The following is an 18,390-nucleotide window of genomic DNA, read 5'->3' on the forward strand; positions in this document are numbered from 1 at the left end:
CTCAGGTACTACTACTAACTCCCTCTGTGGGTCTTGGCAAAGTATAGACTGTATGCCACCAGTGGTGTTTCAGAAGTCTCAGCATACCCGGATCCAATGTCCTCTGTGCATGTACCCATCCATTGCCAGTTGTTATAGTGTAGTAACAAGGCCGTGACTCCTCCTTGGATTCCCACCTGCTATAACTGCCACTTGCGTTGGATTCAGTGCAGCAAATGATAGAATGTTGTTCCCAAGCTTGGAAAGCCTGCATTCATGGTGTCATGTGACGTGTGAAACATGAGCTAAAAGTGTATATTCATTCGCTTGCGGTTTGTCTGGTCTGTTCTGACAACTCATCAGTACATTGCTGTTTACGTTAGGCTACAAGGTCTGGAGTCTAGACTAATATGACATGCAGCCAAGAGGGAAGAGGAAAGGGAGAAAAGAAGGAAGGAATGAATGGAAGAAGAGGCAGAGGAGGTGGAGGGAGGTGACAGCAGTGGCAGTTAGTAATTGTGTTGATGAAAGCCAGACCTCCTTTATCTCTCCTTCACATTCTCTCCCGCTCTCTCTTCCTCTCCTTCCACTCTCCATTCTCTCTCACTTTGTATCTCTCCTTCCCCCTCTCTCTCTCTCTGAGGCCAAAAATAATGAGGTCACTCCCCTCTCAAGGACCGTTCCATATAAAAACTCTCCTCTCTCTCATTCCCTCTCACGCTCACTCTTTCTTGTCCACATCCCGTCTTCCACGCGACAGGCCTGCTCCTCGCCGCACCCTTATTAGGGCATGCACTGTCTCTCTACCCCCCCCCCCCTGCACACACAAAGAGGCTCCTGAGTGACCCACTATGTCTTAATGTTAACCAAAAGGCAAACTCAACAGCTTTGATCTGTCTTACTGTGTACACTGCTTGTGCACTCTGCTATGTGTGTATATATACCTCTGCTTATGTAAGGATGTATTAGCTTGTTTAAAAATACCTCTTTGTTGAAATAACATGCCCGATGATAGACTTTTTCTATCCAGGAAGGCCAGAAGTCAGAGTCTGTATTATTTTGTACTGTGTACTAGAGGTTCAAAACCTACCTGGACCTTGTGTGTATATATTCACAGCAGACCTGGTTTAAAATCAACCTGAGGGCAATTAGACCTGATTCAGAATATGATTGGCATGAACAGAATCACATTTTTCTCCTGTAATAACTGCAATGCAATTGCACTGATGCATGTTGAAGCGACCCTGTTTGATTTCCCCTTTGTTGCGATTCATGTGGGCAGGTGTGAGCACCTTGATCCAGCCCAAGTAAAAGGTGTGCTACACAAGTTTGAGCTAAACGGCTCAGTGTACATGCTCAGCATTAGCCCCCTTGTTCTGCTCAGTCATCTGAAGGCAGCACTTCTTCTTTGCAAAGTGTTAAGCAGTATAGCATTTTCAAGACATGTCCTCAAAGTGCATTCAGCATTCTGCTGGTCCAGTTTTTTTTCTGGTGTATTGCCGAGATAATTACCACAATTATGAGCAAATGCCAACTTTGCTGTTGCTCCATGACATAAATGACCTTTATTTAACTAGGGAGTCACATGGAGATTAAAACTTCTTTTGCAAGTGAGACCGAACCGAGACGAGGTTAAGTAGCAGCATCAAGCACATAACAGGACAACAACATCAAATCACAATAACAACAGAAAGTATAACACAAATGCATAGTGTATTACAGTGCATAAACAAGGCAGCATTAACTGTTAGTTAGTTCAAACAACTGCAGCGCTGACCGCGTCCATTATATGAGTTTAGTTAGATTCACTTAGATATTAGGCATAGTGTTACACAGACCCAAGACCAGCTGCAAGTTAAGAGGAACCAAGCTGAACTGGGATGATCTCTACTGTGTAAATGTCTGTTTTGTGGACTCTGTTCTGGTTTGTATACTGCTATGAAGAGTTCTTTAAGAGCTTCATCTTAACAGTCTTCTTCAGACTTTTATCCTTATTCTGCTCTATTTTTACCTAGATTTTAATATGTTATTGTGTGGTTTTATGCATCGTCTTTATTTTTATCTTTATCCTTATGTCTATCTTACTTTACATTCATTTTTTTGTCTGTTTTTATTATTATTATTATTACTTAACCCTCCTCCCAGACCATTTGAGATCATCATCTTGATGACCATTTTCGCCAACTGTGTGGCCTTAGCCGTCTACATCCCCTTCCCCGAGGACGACTCAAACGCCACCAACTCCAACCTGGTGAGTAATCTACAATATTTAAACTGCTTTCCAGTTAACTACTTGCTGTGTGGTCCAATAGCTGCTGGTTTAAGGCTGGCTTGGCTCATTAGCTATATATTTTTTTTTCCAATCCTGGAAGACGGGGTTTCTTGGTTTTTGCTGCTGTGGTCTCACACCTGAGTTTCCTTTGTGGATGTAATATGTTGACTGACATGTTGTTAGGTGTGCAGTCAATTTCTGAAACGTTTCATGTGCAGATTTTTCTGTTAATTAGCATTACTGAGCAGTCATTTGCACATTTCCAGCTGATTTACTGCCATGTGTGTGAGAGGCAGGAGTGGGGGATTCTGTATGACACTGTGACTGGTTCAAGAAGGTGAAAGGCAAGAAGGGTGGAGTGAAAAGAGCGAAAGGCAAAGAGCAGGATGGAATAACAACAACAAAAAAAAGAAACAGTGGAGACCAAGAAAGTGTAAGAGTGTATTTGAATAACACCCTCTTTGAGCATCATTTGCTCTCATCATTGATCGTTTGGATACCACAGGGTTGTTGATTATGATGTTCCATTTTGAAGCCTGAAGAAAATGAAGGGTTTCAGTTGTTTTGACTGAGGACTCTTGAGTTGTACCAAATGTGAGTTGATTTGATCAAAGGCAAAGCGTAATTTTCCTGTGGGCAACAGAAACCGTTTGGCTAAGGAGAAACTAGTTGTTTTGATTTAGGAATTATGAGCTGTTTTGGTGGACTGACTTAAGTTGTTTTGATTGAAGAGTGATTTTGCGGTTGCCAGAATGTCATCTAGTCTAATGTACTAAATGTAGTATAATTTGATATATTTTTCAAAGTAAAACAAAATATCTTGCAAAACAAAGCCATCTGTTGCTTGAAAACTCAGTTTTTGTGACTGCTTCTTGCCAAACCTCTTATCTAATTACCTTAACCTGGCAGCTCACCGGGGTGTGAGCGTGTGTGTAAAGCATTGTGTTGCTCTGTGTTTATACAAATCAGTATCCATCCATCCATTAGCTATACCGGCTTATCCTTGAGGGTCATGGGGGGGTGGAGCCAGTCCCAGCTGACATTGGCCAAGAGGTGGAGAATACCTTAGACAGACCACCAGTCAGTCACAAGGCTATCAGTCAACATGATGACATATATCTGTACAGTTTATGTGTGTCTATATGTGTGTGTGTGTGTGTGTGTTTGTCAGCTTGCAGATGTATGCCAGTGTATTAGTGTGAGGATGATCAAGATAAAGGACTAATATTTGACTTTTTGAGTGGAGAATTAACATGTGTTTTCATTTGTTTTGCTGTGTCTCTACCCTCTGATTTCTCCTTTAATGATATAGTGTCAGTGCAGGTATATGAGTCAGTGGAAGAGTAAATAGGACTGAGGTAGAACAGCTGTTTTCATCCTCTTAATCTATGTCCATCACCCACTCTCTCTGCCTGTCTCTATCTCCCTCTGAATTCGGTAGGAGTTATACGTACATGCGGTGAATTCAATACAGTGTAGAGTACTGCTTTACAGATCAATCCTCAGTGATCACATTACAAGTACTGATTGAAGAATCTCAGGTATTCTTTATCTTCTTTAAGATCTTCATTAGTTTAATATCTTTGAAAAGATTCCACTGTTATTATTCAGTCATCGAATCATATCATAAATATTGAAAAATTAGTAAATTCTATATAACTCAGACAGTCTGAACTTAAAATGCACCTTCAGATTCATGTTTAAAGCTTTGACTTCAAAGATAAGTGGTTCCCAATCAAAGCAAGTGGTACAGCTGTTTAAGGTTGTAACACAAACATAAATTGTGTAAATAATTACTTGTCTGTTGTAAAGTAAATCGCTGCATTTAAGACAAATAATGTTCAGTGTGTGATTCCTACCAAACAGCCAAAACTGGTTAATAGTAAGAAGTCGTCTCTCTTGTGTGTCTGCCAACACACAATGAGAAGAATTTTAATGCTACTCTGTCGTTCTGAAACAGTATACAGCATGAAGCTCTGGCATGCAGCCACACACATACACACACGCTTACATGACAGGTTTGGCCTCCTAAATCAACCTATTTTCAGGTCTTCTATTCTTGAAGAGTTATTTAGGACCTTGCTGGTGACCCTTAGTTAAAGAAAAGATACAACACACACACGCAGTCACGCACACACAGACGCAAACAAGCTACTCACCACCACCACAGCTGTGGTCAATTAGTTTTATAACCTTCTGACAGACAGGAAACTGTGCAGATGGACCAGAGGCTTAAATATATGCTTGAACCATGTATCTGTGTGTGTCTGTGTCTGTGTGTATTTGTACATTTTGTGTGTATGTATTTGGTATTAACAAGTATACAACTTAAGACAAATACTGTTTTGTCGGGAAGGAAGGGGAAATGCTGCACAACATTCATTTGATATACAATATTGAGGTTTAGGTTTAGGTCTTATATAATTATTAAAAAAAAAAAAACACTTGTGTGTGCAATGTGAGATGAGTTACTGCCATGGCACCAGGTTTCCCAAAAATATGAAGTTATTGATAGCTCAAGATAATGTGTTTTATGATAGTTGCAACGTGCCTCATCCCTCCACTGGAACAGTTCTTAGCTGGATCATGTTCCACTCCAACATTCAGTTTCAACTTGGAATCCTTTTCCAGCCTCATAATATGCTGTAAGTTCTGGATTCATATCCACATATATGTCTCAAAACAATTTACTGTTATGTACCAGAACAGACGTCAGAATAAAAACATCACATTTATATGCAACGCCTTCCTCTGACATTGCCAGAAGTGCATCTTAAGTATGTTTACATTGTGATTGCAATAAGCATTCACTTTATTCAGTTCTTTCATTGTGTTTGAAAGACAGCAATTAAACCCAAGGCTGCCAGAATCTATATTACCTCCCAATGGTTCATTTTCTAGAGTGTCTATTGTGATTGTCATTATATTGACATCTTAGTCATTTAGATGATGGGTTTAGCCAGAGCTGCCTACAGTGACTGTTTTGCATAAGGACACTCTAGCAGACCTCATGCACATTTGGGAAGAATGAATGGAGGAAACCTTGCCAATTCTCTCGACATTGTCCTCACGCTATTATAAGTCATGTCTTCCAGTGTCACCTTTGCATTCCAGTGCTCAGACCTCTCGTGACATATAATGTGAGTTTCAGCCAATATTCCCTGCATAAAAGGTTTTTTTTAAATGCACAGTATGTAATTTCTTGTTTCAAATAACAAAACACGTAGTTTGATGATGTTGTGAAGGAGCGTGGGAGCATGGGAGTTGTTGTCTTCATTGTTAAACAGCCACCATTGCCAGTGAAAATCTGTCTGGTGTGACTCAGGCAGAAATCATGTTCAATGGATAACGTATTAGAGTTTTATTCACGTTACGTTTAGTCATGTTCACCGAGTTCCTTCTTCACTCTCTGACAAATCATCTGATATTTCCTGTGTTTGCCCCAGAAGTTATAGCAACAAGAGGGGGGAAAGGGGATACAAAATACAAAATAGATAACATAGGTCCCGTTGTGTTTAGACATTTGAATGCAGGACTGTTACACATTTTCTTCCTTGAATGCAGCTCATATTTGTGTCACCCTCGCCCCATGTTGCGTATTGTTGACATTTGTTTTTCCTTTTTGTCATTTGGGTTGTCACATTCTGCTTGGCTCCTTGTGGGTTTGTATGCTCACATGCACAGTTTTAATTTCTTCCCATTTTGTCAGTTTTCTTTTCTCATTTGTAAATAAACTACAGGCTTATAGAAAGCTTTATCTTTTCATGAAGGACAAGCTCAAAGCAGCTGCATCATGGCTGTGTCTCGGTATCCTGATGGTGCTCTTTATGTTTACCCCTGACCCTGTGTGTGATCGAGCCTGAGTTTTAGAATCAATATGGCACCCCGTCACTAGTCTTTCTTATGTAATACCAGAGATCTGTTGTATTGCTTCCAGTACAAGATTTCTATTTCTGTTCACATCCCATAATGTGCAGCTCTGTCTCCTTGACGACATGCCCAATAATAGCAGCAGGAGAGGTTGTCATGGATATGGTAACCGTAGTGATGCTCCTCATCTGTCCTTGGTTACAGAAGAAAGGAAGGTAGGAACCAAAAAGTGCGAAAGTGTCTTCTCTCAGGGAGGAAATAAACGCTGCACCTCGGCCGGTTCAGTTCAGGAACAACATTTTTTCCTAAAAACGACATGAATGTTCTCTAATAGAAGGTGACACTTGAGTGAAGAACTTCTGTTCACTCCCTTTGGCTGTTCTGTTCCCGTTATTTTATTCTCTTCTGCTCTGTTCCTGTCTCTCTCTCTTTCCACTTCCCCCCTTTTTTCTCCTTAATCACATTCTCCCTCTTGCTCTCCCTTCATTCCTCCGTCTAATCAGATCAATGTGGATACTTTCAGATTGACAGAATAATATTGTCATAATTAAGCAATTAACTAATCAATACACCTGATTAGACACTGATTGATGGAGAGAAAAGATCCCACACACACACATTGACACATACACATCTGACACCAAATCCCCTTAACAATAATGAGGCTTAATAGGATTCACAGTGACTGAGGTTTGAGATCTGATGCTGCTATGATAATGCATGTGTGCATATTCACGTTTAGCTGGTTTACTTCAATTCCACATTGAATCTGTGTTTCCCTGAGTCCCCGGTTGTTCATGGTTTCTCATTTGCATGCAACCAGGTGTGTGTGTGTGTGTGTGTGTGTGTGTGTGTGTGTGTGTGTGTGTGTGTGTGTGTGTGTTTGTGTGTGTGTGTATCAGAGGTAGGTGACAGGGTGCTTAGTGTTAGATGAATTAGCTGCTTGCTCTGCAGTAGGCAAGTGAAACAAGCACCTTTAAGTCAATGAATCACCTTTTAGTGGTTAATGGGCCCCATCACAGCGCACACACTTACATTTGTAGTTCAAAGGATCACAAAACCCGCAGTTCGGATTTTATCAGGATTTTGAGTGACGGATCAGATCACTTCTTGTATCAGCCAAAAAAATTAAAAAAGTGAAGTTAGGCTGAATACTTTTTAAAGGCACTGTATTTTGATCTGGATTAAGAGCATTGCCACGAGACCTGTTTGTTCACATGCGACCTCAGGAGCGCCCTCTGTGTTTCCCTTTGGATCAAATACGTTGGATTTCATTAAATCGATGAAATAACCTGAATTTACAACCTCATAAAGACTCCATTTCTCATATACTGCTCCAAATCTTGTCTGGTGTCTGTTCTTGAGTCTCCACATGTCCTCCAGCCTCTCTCTCCCTCTCCCCATCATTTCTTCTGTAGAGGATCAAGTTAACATGCTGTTCCTTTGGGTGCTACTCTGCTGGTTGCTGGGAGTGTCTATTTATAGATGGAGAGGAACGTTGAGCATCTGTCTGTATGTTTCACTTATCTAAACAATGCTGGCCTGTGTTTTTGTGTGGTGACGTGTGTGTGCGTGTGTGTGTGCGCGCACCTCTGAATGGTCAGGGTGAAATGCAGCCCCTCATGGTGCATCTGAATAAGGATGTGGTATGTATGTTTGTGTGTCTGCTGGTGTATGTGTGAACAGCTGCAGTGGAATTCGATGCATTTATTAGTATATCACATTTACCAATAGGATGAATGAGTGTGACAGTGTATTTGTTGTACATATGAACAGACAGAGATTAATATGATGGACTATGTTTTTTATCCTGTCTTATACACATTGGCAGGCCCCTCTGCACAGATTTGAAACTTCAAATCTCTTGCAAGTGTTCTGCAGTACAAAATCCAAGCATGCTGTAGCCTGGGGAGTCATTATGTGGAAATTATAAATGCTGTTCCCCTTTTCAGCTCCCAGAGGAAACAAGGAATACCCCAGTTACCATTTCTATTAGAGACATGGGTGCTTTCCAACTCCAAAGTTACTACTTCAGAGTGCTGTTTGGTTTCTGTCCCATTGTTTCCATACTTTGGAGCCATTCTGCCTCACTGCTGCAGGGCCCCAGTGTAACAGAAAATGAATGTTAGATAAGGGGAAAAAGGAAGACAGTCAACATTGAAAGTTGTCTTTTTATCTAAGTACTTTCTCCGCTTTACCAGAACATCTTTCTCACTCTCATTCTTTCCTTTTAATGTTCCCATTTCTAAAGTGGGAATCAGGAATGCCTCCATCAGTCGGGCTTTAATTGAATAAATAAGCCTTGAATTGATTAGTATTGGGCTGGCTGTTATGGCTCTTTTGTGTTTGCCATATTTATGTGTTTATGTACTGGTGAAGGCTGTTCATGAGCTGAAAGCCAAATGGAAGAGATAATAGCTTGTGGTTTGTATGTTACAGGAAACATAAAGCCACTACTGAATCACTGCACAACAAAGCTGAACTTGTGTATTTATTAAGGTGATCACGTTAGCTTCGATTGATTTGCTCTCTTTTTTTTTCATTTCTTTTTTTTTTTTTTTTTTACCACTTTAAACACGGCACATTATAAGAAGTGCAAGGTGGATTGAAGCTGAAGTTTTTGTTACTCGCTCTTATTCTTTCGCCACTAACCTCATTAGCATGGCTGTTAAATGGAAGCAAAATGGCTAAAGTGTAATATTCTTTTAACCGCTTTAGTGTTATCACTGTGTAATTTTTCAGAATTGAATATACATAATAAACAAAAAATTGTTATTTCTTGTCTTAGTCAGTCTCTCCCTCCCTCCCTCCCTCTCTCCTTTCCTTCGCTCTTCTCCTCCACCTAATAAAAGTGAAAGATAAAGACTCTAAATGATGGCAGCTGTGGCACCACATTCATTACAACGCCATTTCCTCTTCCCTCTCTCCTCCTCCCTTGCTTTTTAATAGTCCCATTTTGGTGATAAAGATAGGGAGATTTCCACACAAACCTCCTGACCTCACTCTCTTTTTTCTCCTTTGCTTCTGTTCTTCATGTACATTTTTCTTTCTCGAAAGAAAAGATGAATGTACTTTTTCTGCGTCTGGCCTTGCGTGTATGTGTGTCTGCCAGTCCAAACTAAAAACAGCATATCAGTATTTTTGGGGTTTTGTGTGAACACTGTCTCAGTCATGAATCCCATGATTTCTGAGCAGATCCCTGGAAACTGTCCCATCTTACGCCCGCTGTTTAAGCCAAACCTGCATACCGAACCACTGTGATTTTGAGGCTATGTTTGTATGTATTTGTGTGCATGTATTTGTGTGGGGGAGGACATACAGAGGATCTGTGGATATTTGTGTGATGCCGCATTGGTATTCAGTACTAGAGTGATTTGGCAAACAAATCATGTTAAATCAGGTCAAATGAGCCTTATGAAACTTAAATAAAGTTTCCCTCATGTGGACGCGGAGCCAAAAATTATTAGCATTACATAACTGTCTGAAAGAGGGTAGTAATGCGGAGGTGAATTTTTGATCGACGCTCATATGACGCTCCAGATGTGCCAGCGTTAAAGGAGAGAGAGGCAGAGGCAGTGAGGGAGAGAAAGAAGAGAAAGAGATAGAGCAGGATATTTTTACTGAGCTAAAAGTGTCCACCTCTGCCTCACATCGACCCACATTACCGCTCCCACAGAGCACACAGAGAGAAAGGCAGCGTAATGTCTCTGTCCATCACTGAAACTCAAACTTCTCAATGCAGCCTTACCACAGGGAGCGATGTCAGTCTTAATGTCCCCATTTTAGTTAGAAACATTCTCATCATAGAGTATTTCTCTGTCATGGTAAGTACAGTTGACAGGGGATGTCAGTTTTGGTTCATTTTTCTTATGATAGCCCGACACACGTTAACGGGTGTTAAGGTTGATGTTAAGTTTTAAATTGCATTTTTAGTTTGAGTTTAGTAAATTGCCATGGGGCAGGTATTAAGGAGCAGTGGCTAACTGTAGCACTCCCCCTTGGTTAAGGACAATAGCAAGAGTAGCATCACTGGCAGCCTCTCCATGACTCTTTATTTTACATTTCATAAACCCCAGCTGAGATCTGTTGGACTGCTGTTTCACACAAAGCAGGACTAAGTGGTAGCTGTCGCTCCATGTGCACAAATATTTGAATGTGAGTGTAATTTCTAGTATGCCTACTACACCGTTGTTTGTGTGTATACAAAAGCACTGCTAATTTCTTCTTCTTTGGTTGTTATGCCCAGATACAGAGATTTGTTGAGTTTTCATCAGTGTGGAGGTACTATATTATTGCAGTGTAGTACTCAGCCTAGTAACTTTTTACTGGAGAAATTGAGCTTTATATGTAGGATCATCCCATCACTGGCATCCTAGTACGAAGCACACACACACACACACACACACACACACACACACATACACATGCATGCACACGCACATACACACACAACCAATTGCTTATACAGCAAACATTAGAGCCATGGCAACAAAGATAATGGAAGTGCACAGTAGATCTCTGGGCAAATTAGAGTGGCAAACAGGTGTAATGTGTACTCAGTGTATGCATGTACGTGCATGTGTCTTCATCATTCCAGACTAATATTTAACCAGCCATAAAAGCCTGGTGTGACATCACCAGAGGAGTAAAGCAAACTGCACAACAGCTACTTTCAGCTAAAAGGCCCCCCATCAATCATTCTGCTGAGCTTATGCAAAGCCTGTCAGTTGATTTCTTTAGCGCTAGAGATTATAAACTACTCAGGTGCAAAAATTGACATTTAGAAGCAACAGGAAGAAGCAGGCTTGTCAATGGTAGATTGATGTACAGTGTTCATTTGTCGTCGCTGTGACGTTTGAATTAATGGTTCAACAGTGCCCCTCCTGCTTGTGAAAGCCTTCTGGATGCCCCGAGATCAAAGACAAGAAGCAGAATATCTAACATGTCATCCAGTGCAGAAGTCTCAGTCTCACTTGCTCACTGAATGAATAGGTGATGCTGTGTGTTGCAGTGTGTACTGGTTCTGTTAGGAAGAACTAGCAGTCATGTTGGTGTGGTATTCACTGACATTTAGCCATCTGGTCTGGGATCTGGCAGCCATTGTCTCTCTCTCTCTCTCTCTCTCTCTCTCTCTTTCCATATCGCCCTTTGTCTCAGTCTTAGACGCACACATACACACACACACACACACACACATACACACATACACTAAAGTATTCTGCATCATAGTGACATGCCTTGTCATCAGTCAGAGTTTCAACCCAGGATGTGTATGTCTGTGTGAACCATCACCTTGTGTGTGTATGTACCTGCATCCTAGTGTGGTTTGTGTGTTTTGCCTGTATCATCAAAGGGCTGGGTTCCCATAGAAACAGATGTTTCCGTTTTCTTGGTGGCAACATGTGACAGACTGTTTCTCTGGAGGTGTGTATGTGTGTGCGTGCATGTGTGGGTGTGAGTGAGTGTATGTGTGATAGACCTTGAAAGCATAACATAGGGACACACGCTTTTCAATAAAATCCAGTATTGAGGTGAGTCCAGGTGACGGCCTTATCGTCTTATTGATCTCCATCATTAAATCTATACCGGCCACAAAGGATATGTAGATAAAGAGAAGCACATATATATTGTGCAAAGGGAGCCGCAGCTCAATATTGGAAAGAAGATCCTTACATTTTTTACGTTCATCGTTTAGGCCCACCTGACATGCAGTCAGCAGCTCCAGTGTTTGTTTTATTCTTGTGATGAGTCATCTGCAGTGTTATAGTGAATTCACATCAAAAGATGAATATCCATTCGCCTTTGCTTCTGGGTCTTTATCGTTCACTGTTGAGAGGCTGGTGGGAGGCAGATTGGTCATGATCAATAGAGTGGCCTTGTTAATACTGTAAAGTGCTGTTTCCACTCATATCTATTCACTGAAATCTGTTTATCATAGAATCAATAGGCCTGACAATGAATGTGTTATTTTGTGACAGACAGCAGAGTTTGGAGACATGGTTTCTGGCGAAAATCGGAGCTTCAGCCTGTTTTTTCCCCATCAGCAATAAATCGGATAAGCTTGACATGGGTGTCAACTAGTTTCCGAAGCATATGTTCATTGAGGTTTTGAAATCTTCCTTTCTGGTGCATTTAAGAGTGCTAAAATTTAAGCTTTCATGGTTGGCTGCCAAAAAGCATTGCACTCATGAGCTATTTTCTCAAGACATCAAATTCCATCAAACTGTAAAAGTACATAGAGATTTTAAGAAAGTTCATGTATGTATGTCAGTTTGTTTTTTGGGGGGGCATTTTCACATTTATTGGACAGTATGACAGTAACGAGGCAGACAGAAGAAGCTGGGGGAGAGATATTGCATGCAACAAAGGTCGCCAGCTGGAATGAAACCGGTAATGTTGGGTTTTTGTGGCTTGTGCTGCAACCATTCAGCTACCAAGGCACAAGAAATTTGGCTGTTGGCATGGAAAATAGTTACCATTCCATTTTTAATTGTCAGATGTCAGAATAGCCTCAGAAGATCTTTTCAGAAAGGAACCTGAAAGGAAACCAGTGATTACATGAAATAAATGTAAGGGTTCATGAGACAACTAGCAGGAGAGGAAAGCAGAGGAATAAACATTTGCCATGTTGCCATGCCGTGTTTCATTAGCAGCTTTGTACTGCTGGATCACAAATGTGAATGTTGTGCTGACTTATGAAACTACTATACTATATCATCCGACATCCTCCTGAGTTTGACTTTAAGTTTGTGTAAACTTGTATAGGATAGCAGAGAGCATGCCCTAGAACATGTATAATACAGAAGTAAACAGAAGTCTAAATATAAGATGACAGAAAGGCATTTACTGTCTAGTTTGCTCATGTTTAATGTTGTTCAGCTGCACTGAGTCAACACTGTATGATTAACATGGCAGCTAGATGTACAGAGCAGTGTGTGCTCTCTCTCCAGGAGTGAGGAGGATCTGTATGAAAGTATGTCTATGTATATGTGTCCATTCAGCCATACGGACTCACATACACTGTGGGTTTTGTGCCAGTGACGGTATCTGGATCATTGACCAGACCTATTAGCTCTCATTCTGTCTTACTCTCTCATCACCTTTCTCTTTCCTGTCCTCCTGCTTTGTAGGACATCTATAAGGTGTGCGTGCACGCGTCTGTATGTGTGTGACAGCGACCTCCCTCCGCTGCACCCCCCACACCCTCCCGCTCCTGGGAGGTGACCCAGTTTCCCATGATCCAATGCGGCTGCTTCTGCTGCGTTGTTGCCGTAGCAATATTGCGCGGTCCTTTAATGCCGACTGTGACTGCACCATGAATAATGGATAGAGAGAGTGACAGAGTATTAGACAGAGGGGTGAAAGAGAGAGAGAAGGATGAGTGGAGAGAGAGAGAGAGAGGGGACAGAAAGATAACAATGAAGGAGGGGAAGAGTGAAAATATTAGAGGAGGAGAAAGTGTTATAGAAATGGAGGAGTAAAGGAAAAGTTAAAGGAGCGAGAGATGGAGGAAAAGAGGGGAGAAATTAAGTGAGAGTGTCAGAGAAATGGAAGGATAAGACAGAGGCAAGGACAGAGAAAAGATGGCGAGTTGGAAAAATGAAAGTCTGTGCCGCTGTAACGGCTGCAGTCAATACAGTGATGTGGTGTTTGCACATATTTAAATGTAATCTTTCATATTTGTTTAAAGACTCCGTTAAATGGGCCCTTGAACTCAGCAGAAAACAATTACTTCCTGGAAGACGTCATTAGTGGTGATGCTACAGTAGTTGACAGACTTAAATTGTCCAACCAAAAAACGTCACAGTTTTTCTAATAATTCCACCTTTCATCCAGTCCTGTCAAATCAAACTGTCTTTCTCTCCACAGCTTATATAGCCCATTGGTTTACTTCAGGACTGACTAACATCCCTCCAAATCTTTTCTTTCATAAAGCAAATACATCAGATTAAGGAGGCAGTGATAACATTTCATGGGATAAAGTTATGTACAATATTGAGCATGAAATTTTTAAGTTAAAAAAATAAAATTGTCACTGCTCTCTGGTGGACAAACTATGTAATGAAGACATAATCTCTAAATTACCCCAAACGTGCTGTATTTTATGGACTTCTAGTTACTTATTGATGTAATACCATATACCTGAGATGAGTTATTATTGGTTGATAAGTGGGCCAGGCAGATTTACCAGCTCTATTTTTAATATAGTACATAAGGGAGTGTAAAATTTCCATCGGTAAATTAACTTTATTTGTACATGAAATTCAGTTTTCCATGCCAAGTGAAGACCCTGAAAACAATGACTCCAAATATTAATTCAGCATGTTAAATATATTCTACACTAATGATTTTATGGCTGAGAAATACTAAACTGCTATGGAAATTGCCATTAAGTGATTAGATTGTGTAAAGCAAACTTATTGGTTAAAACAAATTAATGTCTGTAATTTATCATAAATTGGCATTTTTAACCTGCATTTTCAATGCCAGATCATACATGTAGAAGTGGTTTATGGGTCCTGCAGTTCAACGTCTTTGAAGCTGAAGGCCAGACGAAAAGGTTAAAGAGGTCTCTGTGCAGTCAGTGAGTCAAATAACTAACATTGCAATGAAGGCTTGGGGACACATTCTGGTGTGTTCATGTGCGTGTGTGTGAGTATTTATGTGTATGCGTCTGTGTGAATGTGTTTGTGTAGGTGTGAGTGTGACTGTGTGCTTTTGTGACTATTTGTGTAGCTTGTACTTAATCTCGGTTAGTGCTGACTGCAGCACACACCTGTTGAGCAGCACTTTAGCTGTCACACACAAATACACACATACACTCTTTTCTCTGGAGCAGACACATACTGTACAGACTGGGGCATGTAGAGGTGGCCGCCCATTACCTTTCTGTCAGAGCTGTCAATCCTTGGGCTGGCGTCGCTGCTTGTACAGCAGTGGGCTCAGACACACAGAGACACACACAACAAATAGTCTCTCTCATTGGCTGCATTGAATAATGTAGTTTACTTTCATCTGAAAGGGTTTAAAGAGCCTACACAGCCGTTTATTTCAAAGCAGGGTGTTAACACAGGCATGCGTACGTTTGCTCAATAAAAGAAATGAAAGAAAAAATGACAGCATGTAAGCAACCAGCCATGCTTGTGTAACGGATGTTGTGGCAGCTGAAAACATGTCTTACCCCTCTGTTTTCCTGCAGTAAAGGTTTCAGTGTGTTAATTGCACATGCAGAATCCTAAAGAGCCAGCTGTAAGACTACTGACTTTGTTTCAAGTTAAGACCTCTATGAAGAAAGAGGGGGTAGAGTGTCGTTGTGAAGATACAGGTTCACATGGGAGTCTGCTGTGCGGTATGCATTTTTCCCTCTCAGAGAAGTCCCTGTCACTTCATAAAGGGCAGCCCCATCTTATGTCTGTTTGGGTGATGTAGAGCTGCAGCAAATATTTGTAATTGCAATTTGTCACTTACAAGTTGCAAATGAAGTTGGGTGTTCCACGGGGCTCTCACAGGGGATCATTGTCGATTTAGTCAATCCACAGGCCCTTTGGATCAGTCAGTCAGGCGTTTTGGTTCAGAAAGTTCAAAAAGAATGAGCTGTAATACCTGCTTTCCACACATAAACTCACTCCACATACTGCATCTTCACACACACACACAGTCACAGCACATGGTTCAGAAGTCGTACATCGTATGGCTCCACATGTCAGCTATTAGCTTTTACTGTTAGTCTTAACTAGGACTTTGATGTGTGTGGGGCAGCAGAAGAGAGAGATGCAGACAGACAGAGAGAAGTACAGTTTGTAGCTCAATATTGGGAGTTGGAGAGTAAGCAGAAGGATATGGAGGAGACATGACTGATGTGTAAGAGGAGATCAGGGGTATACTATAGGGTAGAAGAGGAGTGGAGGAAATGAACAGTAATGAAAAAGAAGGGGTAGCTACGAGATGGGTGATCACATCAGAGTCAAATATTATTCTGCACCGAATGTCATTTTTCTTACATTTGAAGCCTCTGTTGAGTTTTTCAAATAAAGGTTCAAATGTCTGTCACCATATTTCACAACATTATCATCCTAAAAAAAAAATCCAACTTTTTAGAAATGAAATCAACTTTCTGTAATGAATATAATTCGGCAGTTTCGTCAGCATAAGTACACGCAGGCAGCGGGCTAATCCAATAAAGGCATAAAATAAAATGTTTCCAAACTGGCAATTTCATCATCATGTTTCAACGGTCGTTGGTGTGAAAGTGATGATGTCTTGATGGAACGCCGAGCACCAAGCAAATACATAATGTGATTTTTTTTCAAGTAGATTTTAACTGTTGGATTACAACGCTCAAGTTATAGGATCGCACAGCTCTGAAACAATGCTATGCAGCTGCCACTGGAATCTAATTCTACAAATTGTTTAATGCTAATAATCTTAGTGTAGCCTTCAGTGTGTACTAATGCTTAGTCAGTGTTACAAATGAAGCTTCAAACTGTTTGCTAGAGCCCTGTTAGTAGCACTACATTAGGACTGTTTATATGAAAAAATTATATAAATAGTGCTGTATTAACTTGTGAACATTATACAGATCTGGCATTCCAAGCAAGTTTAATGAAATACTAAAAATGATCTAACGCTATCAGCCTTTGATCAGAGCTTGATTTGTGACCAGAGATGTGGTGGCGGTGTTGGTGATGATCACAAGATCAACCACAACAAAATATGAAGAGTTTGATTTGCACTTCTTTAAATGCTGTGAGCGTGATGCCCACCAGTGGGGTGAGACTGCAACCCTTTTAGATCACGAACGGAAAGTCACAAGGCTGCAGATGCGCTGAGGATTGGACGTGGTGCGTACAGCAGTGCCACACACAGTACGGTGAGCACACATGCAGGACCTCAGATCCAACATAAATAAATTGTGCAAACATTTGTCCAAAGCATGCACGTCCTGTCAGCGGTCCGGTTTAACGAGCTACTGCCTCTTGTCTTTGAAGCAGTCTGCGTCTCTCAGTGCATGGAGTTGGTCCGTGGTAAATGTCTCTCTTCTTTCTGTCCTCACTGTAGTTATAAAAGGATACAGATTGTTTCACAGTTATAATGACTTGGCAGCGAGATTCGAGCCAAACTTTTAGGTTGCCAGGCAACTCGAGTGACACTGGCGACCGTATATGGACATTTCTGTTTTTATCTTCGCTTTCAACTTCACTTGTCACTGTGACTTTCTTTCTTTCTTCTCACACTTCCGATGTTTTTTCCCTTCAACTCTCTCTATCTTTAACCGCAGTCAGGTGTTCTCTGTCCCTGCACATCCTCTGCCTCTTTCTCACACTGTTGTCTTTCCACCTGTCTTTTTTTTTTTTTTGTCCACATTATGAGCTTGTTAGCTACAGGGTGGGGTAGACACACATACACTGTACTGTATAGTATATAACGTACACTCGTTAGCACCTTTGGTCACGCACCATAGTTAGTCACTGCTGCTTTGCAACCTTTGCTCATTCTGTGTTTTTCTCTGTCATTATAAAGACACCATAAGAAACAGTAATTCCAGTCTGAGTCTGTATGCATATGTGGGAACTAGATAGTGACAGGAAATCAAAAGTATTATTGATGCTATGTACAATCTTACTCCTACATGTTTTTCCATTTCTTTGTTTCTCCCTTTTTCTTCATTTTTCACATGGTCTCGATCAGAAAATTTTGTTCTTGCTATAACTAATACAGCATGTGTTGGTTGTAAGGCAGTGTATCGGTTGTTTGAGTATTTATTTACTTATTTATTTATCACCCTGAGTACATTACATTATATTTAGGGAAGTCTTATATTTGGCTTTTATGTGCAGTTTGGCCATAATTTTGAGATTATGTTGGAATAATATTTTTTTCTTCTCCTGAAATCTCTGGCTTTAAAAATGTTATGTTTCTGTTTTGGGACAAATACCACCTGTCATATTTACCTGATCAAAGATGGGAGATTGTGCCACAAATGAGCATTGCTGCAAACTTTGTTCTCAAGCCAAAATTTAAATAACAAAGAAGAATTTTGTTGCGTTGTGATATTTTAACTCGTACCTAAATGTTTCTGAGTCCCTGCTGTAATGAGTTAATCTACACTGCGTTGTGAAATGTGAATTCACTTTTTTTGCCTCTCAAAAAGATTCTGTCATAAGCCCTTCCTCAGCCGGAGAGGTCGCTTAAAGTCCTGAATTAATTCATTTCCTTTTGACAAATATACATAAAGGTCTCCTTGGGGGAAACTAAAACGTCTCGGCCCA

At 40.7% G+C, this 18,390-nt stretch overlaps 1 protein-coding gene across 12 annotated transcripts in view; it reads left to right on the top strand.

Moving 5' to 3' along the window:
* Positions 1 to 18,390, top strand: part of cacna1c (calcium channel, voltage-dependent, L type, alpha 1C subunit) — a 176,736-nt gene that overhangs the window by 56,425 nt on the left and 101,921 nt on the right. For all 12 annotated transcript variants that reach the window (XM_076722869.1, XM_076722874.1, XM_076722870.1 and 9 more), the window contains exon 3: positions 2,125 to 2,230. In XM_076722869.1, the coding sequence (XP_076578984.1) occupies positions 2,125 to 2,230 (106 nt within the window). The remainder of the gene's footprint in view (positions 1 to 2,124; positions 2,231 to 18,390) is intronic.

The sequence above is a fragment of the Chaetodon auriga genome, chromosome 22 (genome assembly GCF_051107435.1).
Source record: "Chaetodon auriga isolate fChaAug3 chromosome 22, fChaAug3.hap1, whole genome shotgun sequence".
Lineage (NCBI taxonomy): Eukaryota > Metazoa > Chordata > Actinopteri > Chaetodontiformes > Chaetodontidae > Chaetodon > Chaetodon auriga.